This window comes from Pteropus alecto, unplaced genomic scaffold (genome assembly GCF_000325575.1).
Source record: "Pteropus alecto unplaced genomic scaffold, ASM32557v1 scaffold105, whole genome shotgun sequence".
In the NCBI taxonomy this organism is placed as follows: domain Eukaryota; kingdom Metazoa; phylum Chordata; class Mammalia; order Chiroptera; family Pteropodidae; genus Pteropus; species Pteropus alecto.
The window spans coordinates 2,717,125-2,743,533 of NW_006436294.1; the positions used below are offsets into that span (position 1 = coordinate 2,717,125).

At 51.1% G+C, this 26,409-nt stretch overlaps 1 protein-coding gene and 1 pseudogene across 1 annotated transcript in view; both read right to left on the minus strand.

The window, feature by feature from the left end:
• Positions 1 to 26,409, minus strand: part of ZFAT (zinc finger and AT-hook domain containing) — a 98,928-nt gene that overhangs the window by 39,076 nt on the left and 33,443 nt on the right. Inside the window, exons 6-11 of the mRNA XM_025047589.1 lie at positions 26,310 to 26,403; positions 25,278 to 25,510; positions 16,848 to 16,935; positions 15,093 to 15,242; positions 14,028 to 14,201; positions 5,278 to 5,366 (exon numbers count right to left, since the gene is read on the minus strand). Of these exons, the coding sequence (XP_024903357.1) occupies positions 5,278 to 5,366; positions 14,028 to 14,201; positions 15,093 to 15,242; positions 16,848 to 16,935; positions 25,278 to 25,510; positions 26,310 to 26,403 (828 nt within the window). The remainder of the gene's footprint in view (positions 1 to 5,277; positions 5,367 to 14,027; positions 14,202 to 15,092; positions 15,243 to 16,847; positions 16,936 to 25,277; positions 25,511 to 26,309; positions 26,404 to 26,409) is intronic.
• LOC112480564 lies at positions 1,716 to 1,833 on the minus strand (annotated as a pseudogene).

The window sequence follows — 26,409 nt, forward strand, 5'->3', positions numbered from 1 at the left end:
TTTTTTTTTTTTGCAGACTTGCACATTCACACTCCCAATTTCTGATTTGCTTTCCAGAAGTCAGGAACCTCTTGGAGCCTTGCAGAGCAAAGACCCCAAAGTGCAAACTCCCTCCAGCACTGGGGACCCTGTGACAGGTCTTGGGACAATGCAGACAATGGGTGGGAAGCAGTGACGAGGAAAGGCAAGGCATCAGGGCTGGGCCCCTTGCCCAGGGAGGTGGACTCTGCGAAAGCACGGGCAGGCTCGGCACGGCTGGGCAGCGCCGTTCAGGAGAGGCGCTGTCAGGAGGAGGCGAATTTACAAAGAACTCTGTGGGAAATGCGCCTCGTGAAGGGTTCTCTGGGTTAAGTGACACGTTTATGCGATCAGGCACGTTTTAAAGGAATAGAACAAATCAGTGGAATTAGGGGGTCTCTGCACTCCATAAGCAAACAGACCCTGTTGCCCAAGGCCACACAGGAAGTAAGCGGCAAGGCGGGATTCTAAGTCTGACCAGAGCCACGACGTACAGTATCGGAAAAGGAAGGGCCTGTGCTGTGAGGCGCGCGCTCGAACCACAGCCGCACGCGGCTGCTTCGCCCGCGGACACACTTCCGAGGGCCGCGCATCTCCCAGGCGCTCCCCGCCCCGCCCTGGGCACCGCCAAAGCCCTCGCAGAGCTGGCAGAGCGCCCGGCGACTCAATCCGCTTAGCTACTGGGGACAGCAGCAGTCGCTGCCGCAGTCACCCACCTTGCTCCCTCCTTCCGGGCAAAATTTCTGTGTGTCCAGTGCAGGCGGGACGGGGGGTCCACATGAGCGTGTACTGGGCACCCACTTTGTGTCAGACGCTGTCAGGATCACACGGGTGAGGCGTTCCGGCTGCCAGGTAGGAGGCGGAAAATCACATGGGACCGCTGCTCCCGAACTAACAACACGACACACGTTTTTAAATTCATCAGACTGCCAAAGACACAAATTCCAGAAAGGGACAAGCACTGCCTAGGAGAAAAGAGACTGACGGCCACTTTCATCCCTGGCATGGTGACCTACCAACCTCTTCCCTGTGAAATGAGGAGCTTCACCAAGAGCCGCAGGGCAGAGCTGAAGGCTGGGGGCCAAGGCAGGAGGGAGGAGAGAGAGCCCAGCCCAGTCCCAGGTGGCTCAGAGGGCTGGAGGGCTGGAGGGCTCGTGTGCTTTACACACCCAGGGGGAGCGGGAGGGGGGACCTGGGCTTCGCCCTCAAGCCCGAGGTCTGCACGTTCCCGCAGCATCGTCTCCGCTACTCACTGAAGGGGCGAAGCTGGGAAAACTCCTTTGGTTAACTGCCGGACCATATGGTGAGAGTACATTCAGTTTGGGGAGAAAATGCCAAACTGTCATCCGAAGTAGCTGTGCCATGTAAACTTACATCGAAGGCAGCATTCTACGACTAATAAACCAGTATGAATACATCACCATCAGCTAAAGTCCACATTTTATTCAGATTTCCTTCTCCTATTCCAGGATCTCATTAGAATACCACATCACATTTAGTCATGACATCTTTTTAGGCCCTTTCAGATGTGACAGTTCCTCAGACTTTTTCTATTTTTCGAGGAATACTGATGAGCTATTTTATAGCATAGCCCTTAGCTGGATTTGTTGACTTTTTTTTTAGGTGAGGCGACCCTTGGTTGATCTCATAGATTGCAAAGACCTTGTCAGCTTACAATTCCCCTTTTTCTTCTTTTTTGCCTACAGCACCTGGTCTTCCTAGGTGGTCTCCCATCCAAGTACTAACCAGGCCGACCCTGCTTAGCTTTCAAGATCAGACGGGATCGGGCTTGTTCAGGGTGGCGTGGCCGTAGACTGTTGACGTTTTAACTGAAATGGTGAATACACATCATTCTGCAATTAGTCAAAACTCGCAGAACGTACACCAAGAGTAAACCTCGATATGCACTATAGGCTTCGGGCGATTGTGATGTGTCAGCGTAGGTTCATTGATTATGACGAATATGCCCCTTTGGTGTGGTGTTGAGAATGGGGGTGGGGGCTGGGTATAGGGGGTTGAGAAGGCAGGTGGTGTATGGCAACTCTGTACTTTCAACTTTGCCGTGAACCTAGAACGACCTTAAAAAGCTTATTAATTAAAAAAAGAGAGAGAGGTAAGACTGGTTAAGTCCACACAAGGTCTGTCGTTTAGTTAATAGTAATATACCAAAATCGATTTCTTAGTTTTGATAACAGACTGTGAGTAAGTGAGATTTCATCATTGGGTGAAGGTGGGTGATAGGTGCACAGGAACTCTCTGTGACTTCTGAGTCTAAAATAATGTCAAAATAAAATTTTTTTTAAATAATATGAAGTCACTTTTTACTCACACACAAAGGAGACTGGGAGTGAATCAGCAGCCCTACCACTAAAAACATCTCCAGCAACAGAGTTATGGGTTCACATGAGCCTATGGGAGAAAATTCCTGAGCGGCTCCTGCCTATCGGACCACACTGCCTTACGGGACGGTGTCAGGCTTGTTATCTGCGGGACAGCAACGGGCTGGGCAGCGAGACTGGGAGAACGGGCCTCTTTCTGTCTGGAGACGCCCGGCTCGGCAGCAGCTCCTCCGGCCCGAGCATCTTTTCTGGTGCTTCTTTAAGGCTAAGAGTGTCACTTTTAGCCTAAGGAATGCATTTTAACTACAGATGCAAGAATCCCATGTAACACCTTCACTGTTTGTGAAGCTCAATGGTTTGATGGGCCTCGCCCAGTGTTTCAAAGTCCTTTAGATTTTAGGATGACACAGAAACGCTTTTGGCACGAAGACAGCCATTGTAGAGCTACTCTTCAGAACAGCAAAAACTGGGAATGAGCAAATTGTTGAATTAGAGGGAATGGTTAATTAAACTAGGACAGTCATCCTTAAGCAACCATTTAAAGTAAATTAATAAATATATTTTCACGAAATGTGGAAAGGCCTATGAAAGAATGATAAATAAAAAAGACAATATTTATAATGCCTAAAGCGTTTAGGATGTCCAGCCCTGCCTCTGACTGGGAGGTTACGCTGTCTCACTCAGAAGTGAAGTATTCTTAGCAAACCATCTGGCCACTCGTCCAAGCCAAGTCCTCCAGTAGAGCTTTATCAGTAGTAAAACTGACGTTTCCATCCCCATCAAAAAAACACTCATTTCCAGTGTGACCACAATCATGTCTTAAAAAAATTATCCCAAAATTCTACAAGGAACCAAAAAGCATTTTCCAAATCATATTTACTGAACACACGCTGACTTTATTTTTAAAATATATAAATAAAAACATGTAATTTTAAAAGGCAGTATGAAAACTTGCCCTTATTACAGTGTTTCCTGACACAAATTATAGACTACAAGTCACACATCTAGATCGAGAAAAGCAGATGGGTTTCCTCTCACAAGCCACCGGCAAAGATCAGTGGTGCCGGCGCACACGCTGCGAGGCCTCGTCTAGGGTTAGGGACCCGGAGGGCTGAGGTCTCGGCCACGGACAAGCGCGTGTGTACTATGTTTTTCTGGGTTTGACGAAAGTTTTCTACCACTGAGTAGATACAAACAGGAAGAGAAAAGAGTGCGGGAATGTGGGAGGCAGCCTAAGGACCCCCCGCCCCATGTCCACGTCCTAATCTCTGGACCTTACAGGGCAAAGGGAATTAAGCCGACAGGTGGCATTAAGGCTGTCTGCCATCTGAGCTCACGAGAGGACACGATCCGCGTGCGCTGCTGTAATCACAGGGTCCTGGCAAGTGGGAGAGGGAGACGGAGGAGAGTCAGGGAAGGGGACAGATGAGGGATCCTAGGTTGCTGGCTTTCAAGATGGAAGAAGGGGCCAGGATTAAAGGAACGTGGGTGGCCTCCAGAAGCCAGAAAAGGCAAGCGAATGGATTTTCTCCTCGAGCCTCCAGAAAGAACACGGCCTTGACTATAACTCAGCAAGAACCATGTGGAAATTCTGAACTACAGACTCTAAGACAATAAACGTGTGATGTTTTCGGCTACGTGAAACCAACTACACAGGAAACTAAGGAGGCAGAGAGGAAAGAGAAAGCGAAGTCTGAGTCGGGACGAGGCGCCGGCAGGAGCCCACTCGCTCTGCCGTGTCGGCCCGTCAGCTGAGAGACAGGACTTGGCCCGCGGGGTGCGAGAAGCCAAGGCGGACTTCGGGTTCTCACTCAGGCCCGAACCTCACTCCCAGCGGGGACACCGCTCAGGAGCGGGGGTGACGGCAGCAAAAAGCTGAGAACTACCCGTGAGGGTGACCTCTTAAAGCAAACCATCTCCAAATCCACTTCCTCTGCACATACAGCAAACAGTCCACACCGCTTAGGAAGAAAACAGTGAGGATCTCAGGGCGGGAGGACTGCTCGGCTTTGTCTGGCTAGGAGCGGAAAATGTCCCACGCTGACAACCCGGGATGAATGAGAAGTCCAGTTCCAACTCTGGGGTCACAAGGACAAAATTAACCTACTGGTCTCAGCTTCTCATTAGAGATCAGAGTTGAGGGGCGTCAAGCTCCCCACACAGTGTGGCATGTAGCAGATGCTCAGTTAACGCAACATCTGCATGTGACTGGCAGGCCCTCCGCCTTCTGCCATTCTCTGGGAGCTGGTGGGGGACACGAGTTTAACAGACATTTCCGAGCACCGCGTTTTCCGCATGCACACGCCAGCAGCAGCATCCGCTTCCTTTTTAAGGGTCAAGTTGCCACGTTCTAGGCCAAATTTTTTATAAAACAAATTCACCGAACCACAGTTGTTACCGTTGATAATGGCGCCATAAGCAGTGGCCAAGTGGACACTAACTACCACCTGCATTACAGAAAACCAACTAGAGGTACTAAGGGGACAGGAAAGTCACCATCCCCGGAGCCCTGCGACACGCCGGGCCCTGCGGGGGGCTCCCGGGAGCACCGTCTCCAGCTCTCCCGACGGCCTGCCAGGTGGCCACCTCCACACCTGCCAGATCAGAGCCTCATCCGCAGGATCCGGACCTGAAAGCACATGTCACACGCGTGTCCTCACGGCCCGCCCTCTCTCCTCAACGTCACTCCATTTTCGTGGTAGGACTGAGCCCGTCCCCGCTCGGCGCCCTCTTACACAGCGCTCTGGGACTCGACAGAGACACAAAACGCTACTTGCAGCCCGTCCACTCCCAGTGTGCTGGCAGAGGGGCCGGAGAGTGACGGGGACACCAAAGCTAAGAGGATCGGGCACTCTCCTGGCCTGCCTTCCGGAGGCCGCGCGCCCCCACCTGGAACACCGCTCCCCGCCCGAGCCCTTACCTTGAAGGAGGCGTGCTGCTCCATGTGCCGCAGCAGCTGTGGCCTCTGGGCCGCCGTGTAGTCACACACCGTGCACTTAAACTGCTTCCCTGAAAGGGGGGACAAGGACAGGGTGGTCAGGCCGACGGCTCCTACGTGCAAACGTGGCGCCAGGTGTGAGCCAGGCGCACGGAGATGCCCCTCGCCGTCTGCGTCTGGAATCCCAGGGAGCAGCGGCAAGCAGGGACGCAGACACGGGGGACGGAAGGGAGTCGGCCGTGGAGGGAGAGGACAGCCAGCTCTGCCCAGGGCGGGCCCACGACGGTGAACTTGGGCCGCCTCCTAAGGCAACAGTACAGGTGTGACCAGCCGACGACAGGGAAGAAGTGTGGAGGGAGCGGAGGGCCCCCGCGGTCAGGAATGTGTCAGTGAGCGTGAGAACGCGACGCGCCAAGACCCCGGAAAGCTAACAGACAGAAAAGGACGCGGACAAATGATCTGCTCAGGGGTGGAGTTAATGAATCAAAAGCAGTCCGCGACAGCACACGCTGACACACGCTGCATCACGGGCCGGTCAGCGCCACAAACGCTCCGTGCTCGTCAACTCACATAATCCCTCTAATCCTGACGACGCTGTCCGATGGTACGCGTCACCAAATGACTAACAGCCCTAACAACATGGTAAGATCTGATGCCCTCTAAACTAAACACTGAACACCTGAATACCACGAAGTGCTAGCCACGAAAGAGGTAAGCTGGAGCACTCGCACGCCTGCACGCTGCACACTTACAAACACCCAGACGAAAGGGCCATCCTGCTCCTGGAGACGCGCCTACGGAGTTAACTCACAAGAAGGAAGAGCTCATACGCAAGAAGGGGCTCCCGCAACATGCATCATAACAATGGCAGGAAGAAAATAATACGGTATCCAAAAACAAAGGAATGGTTATGTAACGCACGATCACCACCTTAATGGGTCATCATACAACTCTTAAATGTGTTATCCACGGCCTCAAGAGCAACAAAAAGTAATCATAACATTAATTTTAAGGCTGTAAGAACAACACTTATACTTTAATGGCAACTATGTAATCATTCCATATGAACATGAACAAAGATCAAAAAAGAATTTTAATAAGAATGACCTTTTTGTTAGGGAACAGAACTGTGTGTACGCCTGTGGGAAGGGGTTAGGTTTTTGTGAGTGTTGTTTTAATGTTTCCTGTGCAACAGAAAAGCATTTTAGATTATCCGCATCCGCCTCTGAAATGCTAGGATGTTTCATCTCATCCGCTATTGTACATAATCCAAAAGATAGGTCTTTCAAAAGAGAACCGTAAAATGATATCAAAAGTTCCTGAACTTAAAGTTCAAAAGAGTTCACGGTCTTTTAAAACATGCCCCCAGCCTTGCCTGGCTGTATGGTAATTTATTGGTGATCTTTCTAACCAAGCACCTTGGCCCCTTCAAAAACACAGCGGCCTCATTTTGTGAATAATCTCGGGGATGGTCATTCCTTGCCTTCTGAGGCAGGATTTAACTTTTGTCAACAGTCAGAAGTCATCCTGAGCCGAGTTTTGGCAAGAGGACAGAAGAAAGACGAGTCATACACGACTTTCTGGAGAAACACTCTTCCAGGAAAGTACCGCAAGCTTTCTGCAAAACATGGCCACAGTGAAAGCAGCTAGTCGTAGGAGCAAAGCCTTGCCAGTTACAAACCACAGAATTTAGAATCTGAGTTACTTACGGAGTTCGTCTTATTTGACCCAGAGGCCCGGATGTTAAAGGTGAAAATCATAAGCACTCAGATTAACCTCGCACATGTAATGGTAAAAGGAAGAAGCCAGACACGGAAGAGCACACGTGATACGAATCAATTTATACGAAGTGCAAAGACAGGCCAGACGAAGTTATCGTGTCAGAAGTCCAGGAAACAGCTACCCCGAGGAGAGAGAAGGGGACAGATGGGGAGGGAGGGGAAAGGACGGCGCCCGTGGGCCCAGCAATGCCCTGCGCTTCGTCTTGGGATGTGGCTACACGCACGCGCTTCCTTCGTGATAATTCACTGAGCCGTACACTTATCAACCACGCGATTTTCTCTACATGTGTGATACTTTAATTTTAAAAAGATAAAAGAAAAAAAATTAAAAACAGTGGGGCTGCCTTCTCCAGAAGGAGCTTTGGAACTGGCACAAAATTCGAGAAAGAAAAGATGTGTCAGGCAGTTCAAAGATGAAGCCTGAGGGTGTCATGACAGTATGTGGATGATGCTGGCTGCTGCTGCAGGTGGAAAGAAAAAAGGCACACTCAGCACTGCCTGCCCCTGACATTTCCACGTCGGCATCTTTCGAGCGCCAGGCTTGCTGGAGGGCTCCACTGCAGATACTGCGGCGTGCTCTGGAAACACCAGATTTCACCCGCCAGCTTATTCCCTTCAACATACGTGATCTGTTACAGCTAACTCTCCTTCAAAGATGGCGGGGAGGGGGAGTCATCTCCATTACCGCTCATCCCACAAAAAGAGTGCTCTACCATCTTTTCAGAATCTGTATCTGTCTTTGGAAGGCGTCTGCATCTCTGTCTAACATCAGTTCTCCAGCCAGCATTTCACAGGTAACTTGCGGATGGAACGAAGCTGACCCCCGACCTGTAGAGCAGTGGCTGGACCAGGCCACAGGATGTCTGCTGCATCCGAGTCCCACCAGACAGGAAAGGGAAGCAGAGGGCGTAGAGTCAGGTCATGCCAAGCTCTGTCCCTTCCTGGGGTCTCACCCGGGCAGAAAGTCATTACGCTTGTACTAAGAGCACAGAGGGGGCGGGATCTGAAGGCCTGTTATTCTGCCTTGGGTTACACGAAGAGAGGTGCCCCCAAACCTAGAAGGGTCAGGACGCTCTTTCTGTTGAATTCCTTCCTGCGGCAGGGGAGGGGGAGCCCTGCCTCGGGAGGCCCCTGTGCTCGGGAAGCACTGCCGAGGTGCGGGGAGCTGCCCCCACCCCTCGCTTGCTGGCGGCTGCAGGGCTCCTTCGGATGTGCGAAGCCCCCGCCTGTGGAAGAGCACCCAGAAACCGCAGGGCACCTGCTCCCCTTCGTGTCTCACTACACCCTCGGCTGCTGGGTGAGGTCCCCAGGGCCGGTCCCAGCTGCTCGGCTACTCTGAACAGAGCTCTACATGAAACTGAGGCGGCACGGGGCGGTAGGGAAATCTCAAACCAGCTCAAAAACAGACCATCCTCCTCACGTCACGTCCCGGCATCCGGACCCCCTCAGAACACGGAGAAAGAACACTGAGGGGCATTTCCTCCCGGTGTAAGGCAGCTCTCTGGAAACACCTGTCCAATTAAATCGTCCCTGCCCAATGAAACTTCAGGTGTACCTCAAATTTGAAGGTACACTAAAGTACTCAGAGAAGCAAACTTCCACAAATCTCTACTGTTACTGAGTAATGAACATGAACGTGCCTTCTCGTGACTTCACCCAGTCTTCCGGAGGAAGGCGGTGTCGACTCTGCAAAAAAAACATTAACTATTTTGCTCTGCCTTCCTGACGAGAGAACATGTGAGAAGCGTAACGTGATCCTCCCTAAACGATGGGGATGAAGCAGACTGATCACGACGCACGTCCATACTCACATGTGTCGTCATGAGCTGCTGGCACCGAGAACGCCGAGCACGGGGAACACGTACGTCCGCCCGACACCCTGCACGACCCAGGGAAGCTTCCCACGTCCCACTGCGGGAGGCTGACGACGTCCTCCCCCAAAGAGACGCAGGTGCCAATCCCCCCCGAGCCTGCAAATGTCACCATCTATGGCAAAAGGAGTTTTGCAGATGTGATCAAGTTAAAGATCTTAAGATGGGAGATGACCCCGGGTTATTCGGGTGGACCCGATGAATGAATGAAATTGTAGGAGTCTTTACAAGAGAGAAACAGGAGGATCAGAGTCAGACAGGCGATGGAATGATGGAAATAAAGGGTCAGAACGCGTTTGGAAGATGCAGAGCTGCCGGTTCTGAAGACGAAGGAAGGGGCTCCCAGCCAGGACACGGGCGGCCTCCAGAAGCTGGGCAGGTTGAAGAAACAGACTGCCTCCTAGAGCCGCCAGCAGCGAGGCTCCATTGACACCCTGCTGCTGCGAGACATATGACCTCAACAGCTGTCACACACTACAAGTGAGGCAGTTTGTTACCGCAGCCACAGGACACGAACCCGCCCACGCTCCAGCGCGGATGGCAAAGTGCTTGTTCACGGCTGGACAGGGTTCCGACCTGGGCCGGCCCTCCAGAGCCCGCGTGACCCATCCTGCCTCGCTGCCTCTCCGCGTAGCCTGGCACACGGGTTTGCCAGCCGAGGGGAGGGAAGTGCCCAGCGGGAAGCACAGCAGGCCTTCGGCGGCAGGCGTCTGCAGAGCCAGCATCCTCACGGTGCCAGCATCTGCGGTGATTTCTGCCATGGTGAATCGCAACAGAAATAGCTACAGCAATAAAAATGCAGTTCACGAAGTCTCTGCACTGTAAAGGCTGAACTTCAAGCGACTGATGACTCTCCGTCATTAGTACATCGGTTTGATACCAGAAGAACTAGATCAGCATGAGACGTGGAAAGAAACAAAAGGCAACAAACAAGAGAATTGGATAAAAGAACAGGAAACAGCCCGGCACCAGAACTAGATGAAAGTGATGGCAGAGCCCCCTCACCCTGGTGACGGTTTAGGTAACCACGCTTTACTCGGAGGTTAAATCTGTGTATTAGTCTAAGCTACCCGTTTAGTAAGCTGTATGGTTCACTTCATAATGTGGGCTCAGTTATTCCCAACGGCTCTTACCGTTCATAAAAGCTTGGTAAGACCAACCCGCTGGTGGCTCAGGTGCCATTTTGTGTGAACTTCTCGCTTCAGAAACAGAGACCATGGACTAGTGCGGCTACCTCATCCCAGAGCTGAGTCTGCTTTTCAGAGGAAAGAGGGAGGAGCGAACTCCACACTTACCCGCCTGGGATATTTCAACACATGGCTACGGGATCTCACGCTATAAACTGGAGAAGTGAGGAAAGCGGTACTTCCCCCGCTCAGACCTAATTCCCACACTCAGCTCTCTGCCTGTCTAACTATTACACGCACAAGAGCACTTGAGGCTTGGATAATTCTCTTTGTAAATTTTACCAGAAAACATCTTAACTCAAGTGTATGAGGGCAGGTTGGATCGGGGGACAGGGAACCCAAAGGAAGTGGCAATGAACTTCAAAGAGCTTTGGTTTCATGATTAGAGAATTCTTGTTTGATTACGTAACATAATGGCACGGTACCATTTAACCTCTCCCCCTCTGCTACGGGTGAGCAAAACCACAGATAAACCTCTAGACCACATACCATGTCTAGGCCCTCTTTAAATTCAAAAGAGAAAACATGATATGGCATGATTTTTGCATTAAATTCTTGCATACTGCTGGCGTACACACAAAGGATTTAATCGGGCCCTGTAGAGATCAATGTCTCTCATTGTGCATATTGACTGGCAAAACTTTTGAACAGGAACCTTGACCCAGGCTGACCTACCCCTTCTAAGGTGCAGTGATAAGCTCCTCTGGGAAACAGGAATGGATAAACAGGGATACACTCCTTTAAAAAAGAAAATAAACATGAAAAATCAGATTCACAAGCAGGTAGAGGAGAGGGTCATTACTCAATCGTTTTTACTCAATTAAAAGATGCCCAAGAAGATGCGTTTAATAGTTCCTCTCCCCTATTTTAAAATATCTAATTCACAAGCATTTGATTTAATGTAACTATCTGAGCGATGAGCTGGGGCAAATAATTGGCACCTTCTGAGAGCTGTTACATCCCAAGCTCTTCGTGCAGGGCACTTTACGTTGTTTTTCACTCATTCGATCAATAAAAACTCAATCAACAAAAACCTCCTATAAATCAGGCACTGATTTAGGTGCTGGGGGTCGAAAAGAAATAGAATAAGTCAGAAGTCCTTGCTGGTGGGGCTTACAGCCTAGTGGAAGACACAGAATCACAAACACGGAAACCACACAGCATCAGAGAAGGCGCGAAGGAGAAACAGAAGAAACACAGAAGTGGGGCTGAGGTGACGGGTGTGGCACTTCCGGCGGTAGAAACAGTAACAATAATGATAATAATAATAATAAAGACGGATAAGGAAACTAGGAAACTACAAAGCGCACCAGAGAAAGATGCGCCAGGAAGGAAAACAGAAACACAAGGCAGTTCGGCCGACTGGGCGGGTGTGAGATTTCGAAACAAAGGAGCTGGGGAAGGCCAGCTGAGGAAGGGAGCCTCGAGTTCAGACTTGAGGGCCATGAGCCCGGAGTCCGATCAGGTGCCTGGGGGGGGCGACCTTGCCAGGCAGAGGGCAGGCCACTACCCCAAGACAGGCCCATACCAGGCAGGTCGAGGAATGGGCAGGAGACCCATGCTGTGGAGAGGGGCATCCAGGCAGAGTGGAGGGGTGCATGCAGAGACAGAGTGCAGCCGACTGTGGAATAATCTATTGCGTTGTTCCTGATACAATAAATATGCTTAAAATCAGCCATTTCAGGAAAGCTTTAAAGCAACGTTTGCTTTTAAATAAAGAGCTAATTCTATGGTTACAGGCTGAGAGCCTTTTCGTGTCCTGGGGCTACCAAACCCTCAGTACAAGCACACTTCCCCAGGGACATCAAAGCATGTTTGAGGTGTTGTCACATGGTTCACAAGGCCACCGTCAAGGAAGGAAGACAAGATATTCTTCTTAACTTGACCAAATGGTTCCAAAGTTTATCCAAAGAAATAATAATTAAATGAGAAGAACTAAGAGATGCCCATAAAAAAAAATAGTGTATGATAAAATTTTAGTTATTAAAAATATTTTATAAAACAAGGTACTAGAACAAAGACCACTGAAATAGACCAAAACCTCAGAACAGACTGAACATCTTGAGAAATTCTGGCATTTTAAAATAAATTGAAAAGGATCAATTTCTCTATAAATATGCTGAATCGATTGATAACTGCTTGGAAACACAGTGAGATCTCTACTATACACCAAAATAACTTTCCAAGAATATTGAATTTCACCAATGTGATAAAACCATAAAATAAAACTTGAAGAAAACAGAATTTCCCCCTAAGATGGGGAAGGTTTCTTTTAACAAAGAAAAATCACAGAGAAACAAAACATAAAGGAAAAAAAAATTAATATGCAAAGTTATCATCTGTATGGAAAAAGAAACAGTAAACAAAATGTAGAAGCAATGACAGGTTGGAGGGAAATAGTCACAAAATATGACAAAGCACTGAGATCCCAAGAACTTTTAGAAATCAACAAGATAACATGTGCACACTACGAAAAATGAATGAGGTGCAACTAAACCGTTTTCAAAGCTTTCTTAAAATTAGAAAGAATAGCCAATGGCTTGGCTAAAGCTACACAGTAGATCATCAAAGGCGTTAGAACAAGCGTTTCTACCACCCAGGCCTCCCCTCACCACGCTGGCTTTGGGAAAACGAGAGACTATGGTAAGTGGCAAAGATGATGCATAACTGAGCCCTAGCCACCTGGGGCAGAGTGATCATCTCAGACCAGATGAAGCCACACAATTACCTGTATTCCCATCAACCCACCCGCTAGACTCACGGCGGGACAGACCTGCCCGGAACCTACCCATGCACACACAGCAGGACACACCTGTCCAGAACGTTCTTAAAACAAAGGCAGGGCCTAACGGCTTTATCATCCTCTACGAAGCCTGAAATCAAAAATCACTTTGATGTTTATCATGAACTCCAATTCTTATATCTAACTATGCTAAAATAACAATATGTTCATAAACACAGTTTTGTAATCTCATTACATAAAATACTCACAAGTCCCTCACACAACTGTTATTAAAAAAAAAAATTTTTTTAATGTTAAAGTTCTTTTAGGTTTCGCTGCCTGTCTTGCCAAAACAGCTCCACCTTCCTTCCCTCTACCCATCCCCTCTCGGGTGACCTTCCTGGCCACCATGACCACCACCCCTTGCACCCACGAGGACTCCCGCTGCCTCCCCTGGGCTCCCACACTGCCCCCATCACAGCACCGGGGACCGCAGCAGCATGCCCCTCCCCCACCCCATGGGAGAGAAGCTCCTTGAAGGCTTTCTGCCTTCCTGACCCTGTCCGCCTGGAACCCTCTTCACCACTGGCTCATAGCAGGAACTCCAGCAACAGCTCTTAATGAATGAAGGAAATGAAATCCACTTGAGGATACTTTAGCAAGGTCAAACCTGCCTCAATACTGTTCGCCTTCTGAACTGATCACGGACACCGTGACGTAGCCCGGATGGTGGCGCCCCCTGGAAACGCCAGCTTAGCTGCGGTCACGGACACCCTCCAGATCCTCAGGCTCACTTGGGTTTGGAGGGTGGAAGAGGATCAAAGCTTCTAGAACGAAAGACCAAGGCCTCCTGAGGACGCCTCAGTCCCTGAACAGTTCCCCACCCACCCCACCCTGCGCACTTGCGTGTATACACGTGCACGTACGTACATACACACACACGCGCGCACGCGGTGTTCTCCCAGCACTGGGGGCAGTCGGGCTTGGCTCCAGGACTGGGCACAGGGCAGCGAGGACACAGGCAAGGTCTCGCTGCTCCCTCAGAGCAGAAATTCTCACAGAGCTCGCCCCTCCCTGCCTCCAGGCACGTCCAGTTTCTGCTGGACCGAGAGTGAGCTCCAAACCAGACTTTTAGAGGGAAAAAAAACTCGCTTCGGAGTCACTTACTCACCATCGGCAGTGTGAAGGAGCTTGTGACTTTTCAACGTTCCTTTTGATTTGAATTTCTTGCCACACATGTCACACAGGTGGGTTTTCTCAGTGCTATGACGATTCATATGAGCCTTGAGGTTGCTCTTGCTACGAGTTGCATACTCACACAAAGAACACTTGAAGGGTTTCACACCTACCGGAGGAGAAAAAATATATACGCATATACACACGTATACATGCGCATGCACGTGTGTATCTGAAGGGGTGTGTGTGTGTGTGTGTGTGTGTGTGTTCCACATCCACTCTGAATAACGCAGTGCGCCCACTTGTCCCCAAACATGTTCCCACGTCATGCTCTTACCCAGGCTGTCCCACCCGGGCCTCCACTCTGCAGCCTCCTCGGACTGTCCCCAGTGGACGTCCCTGCTTCCCCGTCAATGTGCCCGAGGCCTGCACCCTCTCCTGGCAGCGCTGCTCACGGTGCGGTACGCTGAGCCGCTCACACCTGCCTCCCCCACAGCTGGACGACCCCCCGAGGGCACGGACCCCAAGCATTAATTCAATTGAACCGAGTTAAAGTGAACAAAGTTAAAGGAACCAAGAGCCTTGCAAAAACCGACGGGACGAGGCACACAGGGTGAGACGTGAAAGCGTATTTCACTGCATGAAATCAGCAGAGCTTTCCAACGCTAGTCGCTGGGCCGTGACAGGGACGTGGGGCTTCCTGGCATCCAGCGCCCTCCTCCACTCACGAACATCAGCAGACCCCACTTCACAGTAAACATGGAGGGCTGATTTGCAGCCGAGAAGCCCCAGCCCCGTGGACAAGCGCAAAGGCCTCTGCAACCTAGTGTGGCATGCTGTAGGGGGAGGGGACGCTGTGCCCGAACCTGAGCACGGGGGTGGGACAGACAAACTGTAGTGTGCTCAGCACCTTCACTGCTTATCTAAACGACCCACTTCTCGGTGTGCTGAATCAATGCCGACTTCAGGGGCCCCGAGGCCACGGCTTCCCCTGGCGCACTCGCACGAAGCACGCAAGCAGGGACCCGAAGATGCTCTGCTCTGCGTGAAGAGTACTCACCCTCGTGAGCCCAAATGTGGCGCTGCAGGTCGGAGCCGTTCTGCATGAAATAGAAGTCACAGTAGGGACACTTCATGGCTCTCTTTCCAATCAGCCCCTTCAGCTGAACCCTCCTCCCGAGCACTGCGGAGATGGTGCTCATGGAGACCTCTAGAAAGAAAGCAGGATGGTCATCATCACAAGCAGCCTAAGGACTCAGTTCATGCTGGATGTGAATGAGCCTCAGGACAGCACCTGGACCCACTGGTCGATCCTAGCAGCACAGAGGTGGCAAACCAAGATGTGCCTCATGGTGTCATGCGATAGGATTTCTGCCTAAAGAGTTAATCCAGAATCTCAGCAAGTCTCAGATCTAAATATCCGTTTGCATAAAATGTGAGGGATGGAGAAACAATATCACGAGGCAACTGTCAGGCAAATGCAGAATGTGAAACCGTCTACAATGGCCGTCCCCAACCTTTGTGGCACCAGGGACCGGTGCTCCTATGAGAATCCGAAGCCTGGCGATCTGAAGTGGAGCCGAGGCAGTGACGCTGGCGCTGGGGAGCGGCTGCAAACGCAGACGAGGCTTTGCTCACTCGCCTGCTGCTCACCTGCTGCTGTGTGGCCTGGTTCCCAACAGGCCATAGACGATACTGGTCTGTGGCCCGGGGACTGGGGATCCCTGGTCTCAAGGAAAAGTGACCCAGTTTTTCCAATAACTCAATGTCATAGGAAAAAAAAAAGCAGGGAGCAGGGGTGTCCTGTAAGAATACGAGGACCTTAACTGACACAACTAAAAGCTGAATGCTTGAATCGTGCTTCAAGCAAACCAACTGTAAAAAAAAAATCTAGTGTCAATTGCGGAAATTTTAAATGGACTAATACTAGGTAGTAAGAAGGGTCTGCTGTGAATTCTGCTCACTTTAATGGGGACATGGTGGTCATGTCGACAAAAAAAAAGCCTTTGTTAGAGATGCATTCTAATGTATGTTTATGGGGAAATTACATGCTGTCCGGGATCTACTTTAAAATATTCTAGAAAAAACAAGTTGGCGGCGGGGGCGGATACAGGAAACCAGCTCGGGAACATGCAGGTAACCGAGGAAGCTGAGCTGTGGATACGTGGGTGCCTGCCCCCAAGATGTCGGGGGGCAGCAAGGAGAGCACCAACCGCCCGACCAGTACACGTGACGCGTGCACCGTGACAGAAGCCTGGGGGGCCTCCCCCAGGGCGGGGCTCTGAGAGATGAGGTGAAAATTAAACGGGAATCAACCAGGGGGAATGGAGGAGACGTGTCCCAGAAGGTGAGGAAGAAATGACAAGGCGCGAACGCCCAGGTGGCTCAAGCCTCATGCGTCTGGGTGGCATGGGACTGGAAAGGTCAGAGGTGACGGTCATTCCAACCACGGAGGCTCCTCAGCCTGGGAGGGAGCCTGACCCCCGTGTGAGCCACCACGGCGGGCAGCACGAGCTCACGGGGGCGGAATCCGTGTCAGACCGTGTAAGTGACCAGGTGGAGGCACCTGGAGGTCACGTTAAAAAAAAGGAGGGGGCTCGCGAGACTGCGGAAAGACATATCTGAAGACCCCATGCATAAACGGAAATAACTACGTAACTCCCAGCTCTCAATCAAAATGATTGCTTCCCTTGAGTTTGCGCAGATCTTCGTCCCTCTGAATTTTCATTTAGTGCAGTTGATATGTAATGCTGTGTTTTAAAACAAACATAAGGATTTTAACATTGATCTCCCACTCTAAACTGCATAACCTTACCAGGATGGTTCGTCTTGATATGTGACTTTATCAGTCGATCTTCTGAAAAAGACTTTTCACACACAGGACAAGAATAACTCCTTTTGTCCTTAACAGAAAGAGAGCACAATCAATTGCCTGTCTTGTTTAAACCTGGTCTCTGTGAGGAAACCACCACCACCACCACCAGCACCGTCTCCACCACCACCACCAGCACCAAAGCTAGACACACAGTGCACCTTTCCACGGACCGTGGCATGCAGCCTGCATCTGGCCCCGCACAGCCTGGCAAGCTTATGAGTGGGAGGCAAATGGCATCGCCTCCACTTCAGATGGAGGGACGGGGCTTAGAGACAGATGATGGTCCTGAGGAGGTAGCCAGGCCAGAATAGGGCCAGGCGAGACCGTGAGTCGAACACACAGCCCGGTGCTGCTCCACAATCCCACACATATCACGTCCCCCGGCACTCAACGCATGGGGGTTCACAGAAGGCATTTTATTGAGATTCACGACCACTAAACATATTCGTACCATAAAATCCAGCAATTGCCCTCCTTGCTGTCTACCCAGATAAATAGAAAACTTACGTCCACACAAAAATCTGCACATAGATGTTCATGGCAGCTGTATTCATAACTGCCAACTTGGAAGCAAATGTCTTTCAGGAGATGAACGGATAGACTGTGGTCCATCCAGACAATGGAGTATTATTTAGTACCGAGAAGAAATGAGCTATCGAGCCATGAAAAGACGTGGAAGAAATTTAAATGCACATCGCTAAGTGAAAGAAACCGACCTGGAAAGGCTACATACTATATGATCCCAACTATATTATATCTTTAAAAAGGCAGAATGATGGGGACGATAAAACGATGGAAAGGTCCTTGGTGGCCAGGGTACACAGGGGAGAGAGGGTGACCAGGCAGAGCACAGTGGATTTTTAAGGCAGTGAAACTACTCCATGTGACCCTACAGTGATGGGTACGTGTCACTACACATTCACCCAAACAATGGATGACACCAACAACGTACGTCAAGAGCGAACCCTAATGTAAACGTACGGATTTGGGGTGATAATGACGTGTCGGTGTAGGTTCTTCGGTTGTAGGTAACGTACCCCTGTGGAGTAGATGTCAATAGTCGGGGAGGTGGGGCATGTGTGGGGACAGAAGGTATGTGGGAAATTTGCAGTGAACCTAAAACTGCTCTAAAAAATGAGTTTATCAAAAGAAATACACATAAAGTGCTCAGAACACTCAATAACCCTGGAAGACTTTGTTGCTGAGGTTTTAGCATTGTTATCATGTAACTCAGCCTCAGATAACAAAACGGCACAGAAAACAGACCTCTGTGGGCTAATGCACCCGGGAACCTCCCGACAATGAGCATTCCTTCCTCCAGACTCCTTTGTGGATTAACTGCTGCTACTGTTACAGTTCGTCCCCTGAGGGGGGTGTTCCCCAGAGCCCGCTTAGGAAAGGGTACTTTATGTCTAAAACAAAACAGCCAGTTGGCTGAATGCCAGGTTCCAAGCAGTGCCGGCCAAGCTCAGAGTCCGAGGGGTCCAGGCAGCTGCCGTGGAGCTGTCCCGAGTCTCCCACCCGGCCAATGCCACTGACGCCACTGACTTCCGCCTAGACTACGTGACGGGCGCAGGCTTCTGAGCAGACTCCTGGCACCGTCCTCCTTGCCCTTGGCCCTTCCAGGTCACCCCAGCGCTCCCGGCGAGCGCACACGGGAACGCCTGCTCACAGTGCCACTCTGAAGGACGCGTGGGCCTGGCGCGCGTCCCTGAGGGGAGGCCTGTGGCCAGCCCCGCTGTCCCCAGTGCCCTCGCCATCAGAGCTGATGCGGGCTTTCAGAAGGGCTTTGAAGGAGTCTGCGGTGATCTCCCCTGAGCCCCTGCTATTTGATTTTTTTTCTTTTAATCTCTGATAGTCTGAAAGCAATTTATCTCAGAGCTTATCAGGGTCCCTTATTTCTCGATGCCTTTGAAGATCGCAGAAGGACACAGGCAGTGGGAAAGGGTGCCGGGAGAGGAGTGTACTCTTAGGACTCATTTATTCCTTTTTCAAAACCTCGGTTCCTCACTGGAGATGAAAACCCAAACTGACGCAGCAAACTTAAAGAGAGCGGTGGTTCAAAGCGTTCCTGGCAGAGGCGGAGAGAGAGATCGGGCCGATGATGGTGAGAGCGAGCCTCGCCCTGGGACTGTGTTTGCTCCGAGGGAAATGGCCTTCAAAGCAACACAGGACTCTGAAAGGGAGGAGGTGTCAGCAAGAGGCCACCGCCTGGCTTGGGGTCCAGGTGCAGTCCCTGGGCCAGCGCTGGGAGCCGGCTCTCCTCTCTGGCAAACCTCGCCTTGGTCTACGCCCCTCTGCCACCAGGTGCATTAACTGCTGTATAAGCAAGCACACCTGTAAGATGTTCGATACTAACAAGGTGAGAGATCCCACTCTGAACAAGTTCTCAGGAACAGAAGGCCACGGTTCCAGACCTGCTGTCCTCTGAGGACTCAGTCCTTCGTTCCTCAGACCTTCCAGGGCTCCTGTTCCGTGCTGGACTTTGCACTAAGGACACAGGTATGAGACACTGGCCCTGCCCTCAAGGGCCTCACAAGCGAGGCAGGAAGGAGAGGTGCCAACACAGAGAGCCCAGGAGCCATCATGGGACCTGCAGAAAGTGTGGCGAGGACAGGAAGGTGACGCTCAGATGGTGACTGATTTGAACACTCGGAAAAGAGCCAGAAACGTGTCCGTTCGGGATTTCGATTCCAGGATCTCCCCTCCACCGGAAGCAGTTCTGTTTGGCCAGGCCGGGGCCCTTCCATGCGGGACCTCGGACATGCTAACAGGAAGCTGTTCGGGACACAGGAAGTTCTGGTGGCCCCAGGCCCCCGGCTCTGTGGATAAATGCCCAACAGGGCCACACAGAAACAAACGGGTCTGTGATCAAGTAAGAAAAGACCAGACTCTTGCAGCTCTGGGGAAGGAAAAAATCTCATGTGCAAACACTTAAGCTCAATAACATTTTCCTCTACTTTGAAGAAAAAAATAAAGACTGACTCAGTTATTCCCAGAAAGATACTGAAAGTAGCTCCCGCTACTTCCTCTGTGCTTTGTTGGCAATATAGAATTTCAGCTCACTTCTAGCAAGTACGGGTAAGATTTCCAAAATATATGCTCCTTTGCAGTCAAAACTAGACCCCGTGCTTCTCAAAGACAAGCACCAGCAGTGACGTGGAACACTCGAGAGACGAGGGCATGCGGGACGGACACCCACCACCACCAGTGTTAGCACCAGAGCTCCACCTCCTGCTCGCACGGCCACCGAGAAGGGACGGGCCTCCGGGGGCTGGCCTCTCCCCACCTGCCGGGGCCTGAGGCTGTCAGCTCACTCAATTCCCACGGCAAGCCTGGAGGCGAGGACTGTCACCCCCACCTTACAGACGAGGGGCCAGAGAGGTCAGTGGTGGAGCCACACCGCTTACGGGTGGTACATGAGGACACACCGCCACACGTGCCCACTCCCCGCTCGTGGCTGCCGCGGCATCCGCACTCGGTTACCTGTGAGGTCTGCGGAGGAGGACAAGCCAGCGACAAAGGGAACAGACTGACATACCGTGGGAATCCACCATATGCGCCGCCTCCTGATAGTTCAGAAGTCTGTGTCAGGAGAAACTTATTTAATTAACAAATTCCCAGTCCCCCCTCAAATTACGATGGAGGTATGAGCCCCGGAATGTCATCCGTAACAATTATCCCCACGTGACTGATTCCAGACGTCACGAATTGCATCACACGGGTCAGTGACTTACAAACTTGTTTAATGGGACTCGCGGGAGGTGACCCATTTGACGTCGCCACCCAGCAGCACAGGCATGCACACGCTGACATGTAGCATACCGCGACAAAAACGAAGGACGAAGGGCTCAGGAGACGGTACTTACCCTTCGTACGGATGAACGGTGTCGATCACCCCTACTTTACTCTACCGCGCTTCGTCTTTAAGCTGTACTAGCTGAGGCCTACTGAACACATGCCACGACCCTCCAACGGGGCATCACGCGGGGACTGAAAACACGCTGGACTGGGAGTCCTACCCATATTTTCTCATTTAATCCTCACGACCCTGAAAGGTACGAGGGGCAACTACCTTATCTCCATTTTACAGATGAGAAAAGTGAGGCCCCACGAGGCTAAGCGATTTGCCCCAGATCACGGAGGTGGACGTGAGGCGTGAGCGCCAGCGTGGCAGAACCCAAAGCCCCCTGCTGCTGCACGACTATCGTGCGCTCTCACATCTGCCCTTCGCAAAGCTGGCGAAGCGCTGTACAAAGTGTGTTTGCTCCAGAAACGCCGTGGACTAACCCCCTTGACTAGGTCCCCACGCTTCCCTGATTCCGGGACATCCCTGACCGTGAGTCGCGCCATCTCGTCACTAACAGGAGGAGCGGGGGAGAAACTGTATTCAGTGTCCGCACACCCTCCAATCAGCGTCCTTAGCTAACAGTTTTCGGAGCCCAGTGATCCTGGAGTCCTACCGCGACTGGAATGGGCCTGGATGCAGGTCCATCTGGCGTGGGGGTGACGGAGGGGCTTCATTTTAAATTCCCTTAGTTTTGCACCACACGGGAATCTGTTTGGAAGCCAGGTAAGTGCCGGATCCAATGGGAGAGCCCACCAGACTTTCAACACACCTGGCCCCATCTCTCTGTGTCACAGGCAGGAAACCAAGCCCCATGCTAAAGCCAGCACTCGGCCCAGGTCAGACCCCCTCCCTGACCAGAGTCCTCGGGTGGGCGACATCCGCACGGCACCGTCACACCACGAAGCTCACGCTACCTGGCCAAGCCTCCCCTGCACCCTGAGGTGCGGTGCTCCCTTCACTACTGTACGTGAAACGTCCAGAACTGGCAAATCCTAGGGAGGAGAAAGCAGACTAGTGGCTGCCAGGGCTCGGGCCGGGGAAAGGAAGCGATGACAGCTAACGGAGGACCTTCCTCCTGCGTCGACATGGCCTCGTCCCTTTGGCTCCAGTGCAGAAATAATTTACAGGCTCAAAAGACAAATGTCATCTAAACTCAAAATACCAGACCTCGCACTCCTAAATGATGCTTTCTTCCTGTGCTGGCAACACAGGCCACCTGCTGCGTGGAAACGCTTAGCTGTTCAATGTCCTGACAGAAACGCGAAAGGCTCAGCCTCCCAGCCACATCCCGGGGCTCACGGTCAACAGGGAAGCGTTGGGGACATGTTTTCCCCTACTCTACTGGGAATTTGCTCCCTGACTCTTCCCTGGGCCAGCAAACTTAGAACCCCTCCTCCAGGCAGCCCTCCTTTACTTGACTTGGCCCCCTCCCGGGTGGTCTGTGCCAGCCTCACTTACCCTCCCTCATGGCGGTACTGCCATTACTGCCCACTTATTTATCCTCCTCAAACGAAGAGCACCCCGAAGGCAGGACTGGGTCTTATTCTATCTGAAATCCCAGTGCCTGGCATGAGGAAGGGGTGCCTCTGGCCTGCGTCGGCCAGCTTCAGAAGCAGCATTTAAAAGCGTTTCATACGGAAGTATTGCAGATATCAGTGGGGGAAAAAGATTGAAATTAAACTTTAACTTCTAAGAAAATGGGAGTGTTGATGAAAATCAGGATAACCTCCTTTTCCATAAGGCGAACCCAGCCACGCTCCCTTATTCCCTGACCAAGCTCCCCTCTCGCACTGTAGCGTAAGGCATGGCACGGGAAGTATCAACACAGCCCCTGCTCTCATGGGACAAAGTCTACCTCTACCACGCTCCTTCAAATGATGTACAAGTGACCAGACGGCCTGCCAGGAACGGCATGGCTGAGGTTCATGATTCCAGCATCGCAGCACAGGCAGTACGGGGCAGTCACGGAGAAACACACGGCCGTGCGTTACGTCTCTGCCCTTTACTGACAGTGTGACTGTGGGCGACTGAGCGCAGGACCCTGCAGCAGCAGGCACTACTCTGCCCAGTGGAGGAGTGACCCCACCTCCTGGAGGTGGCATGAGAATTCAGCAAGGTCACACGAGGGCCTGGACCACAGGATAAGGACAGCAACTGCTACTTTCCTTTCTCCCAACACATGCTTCCTTGGACGCCTTCTCAAACGTCAATACTGAAGAGAGAGCCTCTTTGAAGGAAGACCCATAACCACAGAAAGTTGAAAAGGAAAAGCTCTTTCGGTGCCAGATTACCAAGAAAAATAAAAGCCTATGGAATTGGGCTGAAGATCTCAGAGCACGTCCCCCACGCTCCCGTTGACCATGAGCCCCAGGATGGGGCTGGGAGGCTGAGCATCAGCATCTGGGGCAAGAAAAGAGCTGGGCTGGACCACGAGTCCCTCTGAGACACGCCGTGGGCAAGGAAAATGGGTGTGGAAAACACGGGCGGGCCCAGATCATAAAGCTCTGTTACAGCTGCCTCGTTCCTGCCAGTCTTGAGCCTGTGTATCAAAATCTCTAAATCCAGAACGTCAAGTTCGAAAATGATAAGTGGAATAGAATAAATAATAGCAGTAATAACAGTCACTGGCATAAAATGCTTACTCCATGCCAGGCACTGTTCTCAGAAATTTGTGTACATTTCTTCATTCTTACCTGAGAACAGGTAAACTGAGGCACAGAGCAGTTGTATGACTCATCTGAGGCAAAGGGTATGGCAAACGGGGCGCAGTCTGGACCCTGGTTTGAACGGCCGCCCTCCCGGGCTGCCCCGAGCACCCTGCTCCTGCGTTGGCCTCACTCCCTCTTGACTTCGTATGAGTCCCTGGCAAAGTAACAGCAATGCCTGCTGCCACCCCACTGTTCCCTGCCCTAAGAGGACACAGAAGCAATGCCGACCTTACGGCAACTCTGTAAGGAAACAGGAACATGTAACTAAGTGGCGCCAGGTGACATGCGATAGTCGGCACTCAGCCAACCAAACCAGCCCTGCGCTGAGAGCTTTATCTAGAGCAGGGCCTCTTCACCTTCCAGTAACTCCAGGAGAGCTACATACATGTAGAAATATGCATGTGTGTGCATGTGTGTACTGTTTTTACAGCTGTGCATAATGTGTGTGTGTGTGTGTGTGTGTATGTGCATGTGAACTAGACTTGCGGGAGGCAATCTCTAAATTATATAAATGTCTAATCACTATGCTGTATGTATACCTGAAACTAATATTGAATGTCAACTATAATTGAAAAAAGTCAATTAAAAGAGAAATATGCATGTGTGTGCATGTGTGTACTGGGTTTACAGCTGTGCATAATGTATGTGTGTGTGTGTGTGTGTATGTGCATGTGTACTAGACTTACTGGAGGGAATCACTTTGTAAATTATATAAATGTCTAATCACTATGCTGTATACCTGAAACTAATATTGAATGTCAACTATAATTGAAAAAAGTCAATTAAAATACATGCGTACACATGTGTACATATGTCTGTGCACATGTACGCATATGTGTGTGCATAAAATGGATGCTTTTTAGTACATATTTCATACAGAAGGCAACCAAGTCTCAGAAAGGACAAGTGACTTGCCCACCGTCACACAGCCTATGCAAGTGCTCCAGATGCTGTTTGAATGCAGGCATCCAACCCCAAAGTACATGTTCTTACCTACCCACAAAGCCCAGAACACCCCGACTCCACCTTTAGCAGGAAAAGAGCTACAGTGTCAGTGACTTTTATGCCAGGGAATCGTGGCATAAACATCAAATGTCTGAAGGCTCGTCTTGTGCTGCCTGAGGCAGAAAGAGAAATGCACTTAAAACGGAGCCACAGGTGGGGCCAGCTGTGCCTCCTGGATAACTTTACGAAGTGTCAAGTCACTCTCAGGTGTGCCAGCCTCTTCAGTCAGATTAGGGTTTGCAAAAATAAACATTCATTGTCTTACATGGTCTCCCACCCAAGAGTTAAACCAAGTTTACCACTGTGAATACCAACAGCACCTTGAATGAGCACACCACTTTTAGATACAAGTGCTTCGCAGATATTTGATAATGACAGTCGTCTGCATTCGCTGTGCTCTTGCTATGAACCGGTTTACAGGCATTATCTAACTTAATCTCTCAACAACTTCTGCTGCCAGCTGTTATTATTATCAGCCCTGCTATTAAAAATTCTTTAAAATGATGTTGAAGAGACCCTTGGTTTACTTCTATCCTGTAGCTCTCTCTTCTGCAGACTGTCTCCGAAGCTGAAAATTGCGTAGAAATCAACTTTGTTCAATCTAATCTTTTTTCTCAACATATCTGAGGCCCTCCCTGCAAAAGGAGCCCTGGGGTAAAAAGTCTGGTTCAGGAGGGGGAGCCCCTGGTTTCGGGGCTGGACGCGCACACACTGGGTCAAAGGAAGCAGGGACACCGCCGTCTGCGTAAAAGTGAGAAAGCCATGAGCACCCAGGGGACACGGGCTGTCGTCCAGGCTTCTACTTACCAGCTCTGTGTGAACTTTAAGATGGGCCTGCAGCTTATATTTATCTGGAGTCGAGTAGTCACAGCCGTCAGTGGGACACTTCAGCAAGATGTTACTGTGTTTCTGAATTACATGGCGTTTAAGGCAGTTTTTGGTGATGGAAGAATAATGACACTGGGAGCAATAATACAGATGTTCCCGGGTGTGGGTGCGGACATGCATGTCAAAATGCACTTGGTACCAAAAAAGTTTGCCTAAAAAAATATTTTCACGTGAGAACAAGGAAGTTTCTTTTATACTGAATTTGAATTTTTTAATTATCACCACTTCGTAACAACTATATTTATCTCCCTCTCTGCTTGTCCAGGTCACCCTTCACCCTTTCCACCACATTTCTACCTGGAAATTACTTCTCAAAGGTGGGAGGTTGCAAATATTAAGGGCGATGCTATTTTTGCTGATGTCAGAGCTAGGAGAGGAGGAAACAAACGTTAACGGAGGACCAGTTATGGGGTCGACTACTGTTACGCATCGATCAAGAGTCCCTGAGCTCTACTGACACCGGGGACACCCAGTCCAGAGCCGGACCTCCTGCTTCCTGTGCTGCCAGCTCTCCAGGAGACCCAGAGGCCGGACATGCACTGTGACTGGAAGGTTCTATTCGGGGCCTCTCTACAAAGAGCTGCAGCCACTTTCATAACCTCTCTCCACTCATCCAGAACACGGCCACAACCTGAGGCTCTACTTTAAACGTGTCCTGCGCCAGAAGACTCTTCCCGGTTAAGCTCTGGCAGAGGCCGAGGCTACTCTTCTGCACGCACGCCTGGCCGCGGCCCCACGGTCAGCTGTCCCGACGCCCCGCGCGCGGCCTTGGCAAAGACCTCAAGAGCTAAAGTACCACACGGGCGGCCACCCACTGCCCTTACGAGTGAAGGGCAGCTCGTTTAGAAGCTGTCCTTCGCAGAGACACACACGAGCTGCCCGAGGCGAGGCGGGGACGCACGGGCCGCGGGAGTGACCGGCCCACGGGCTGCGCCCGCTGCGCGCTCTTACCACAGTACTCGCACTCCAGGTCCCCGTACACCTTCCGGATCCTCGCGCACAAGCCGGTGTCCATGCGCCTCTTCTGTAGACTGTCCAGGACCCTCATGAA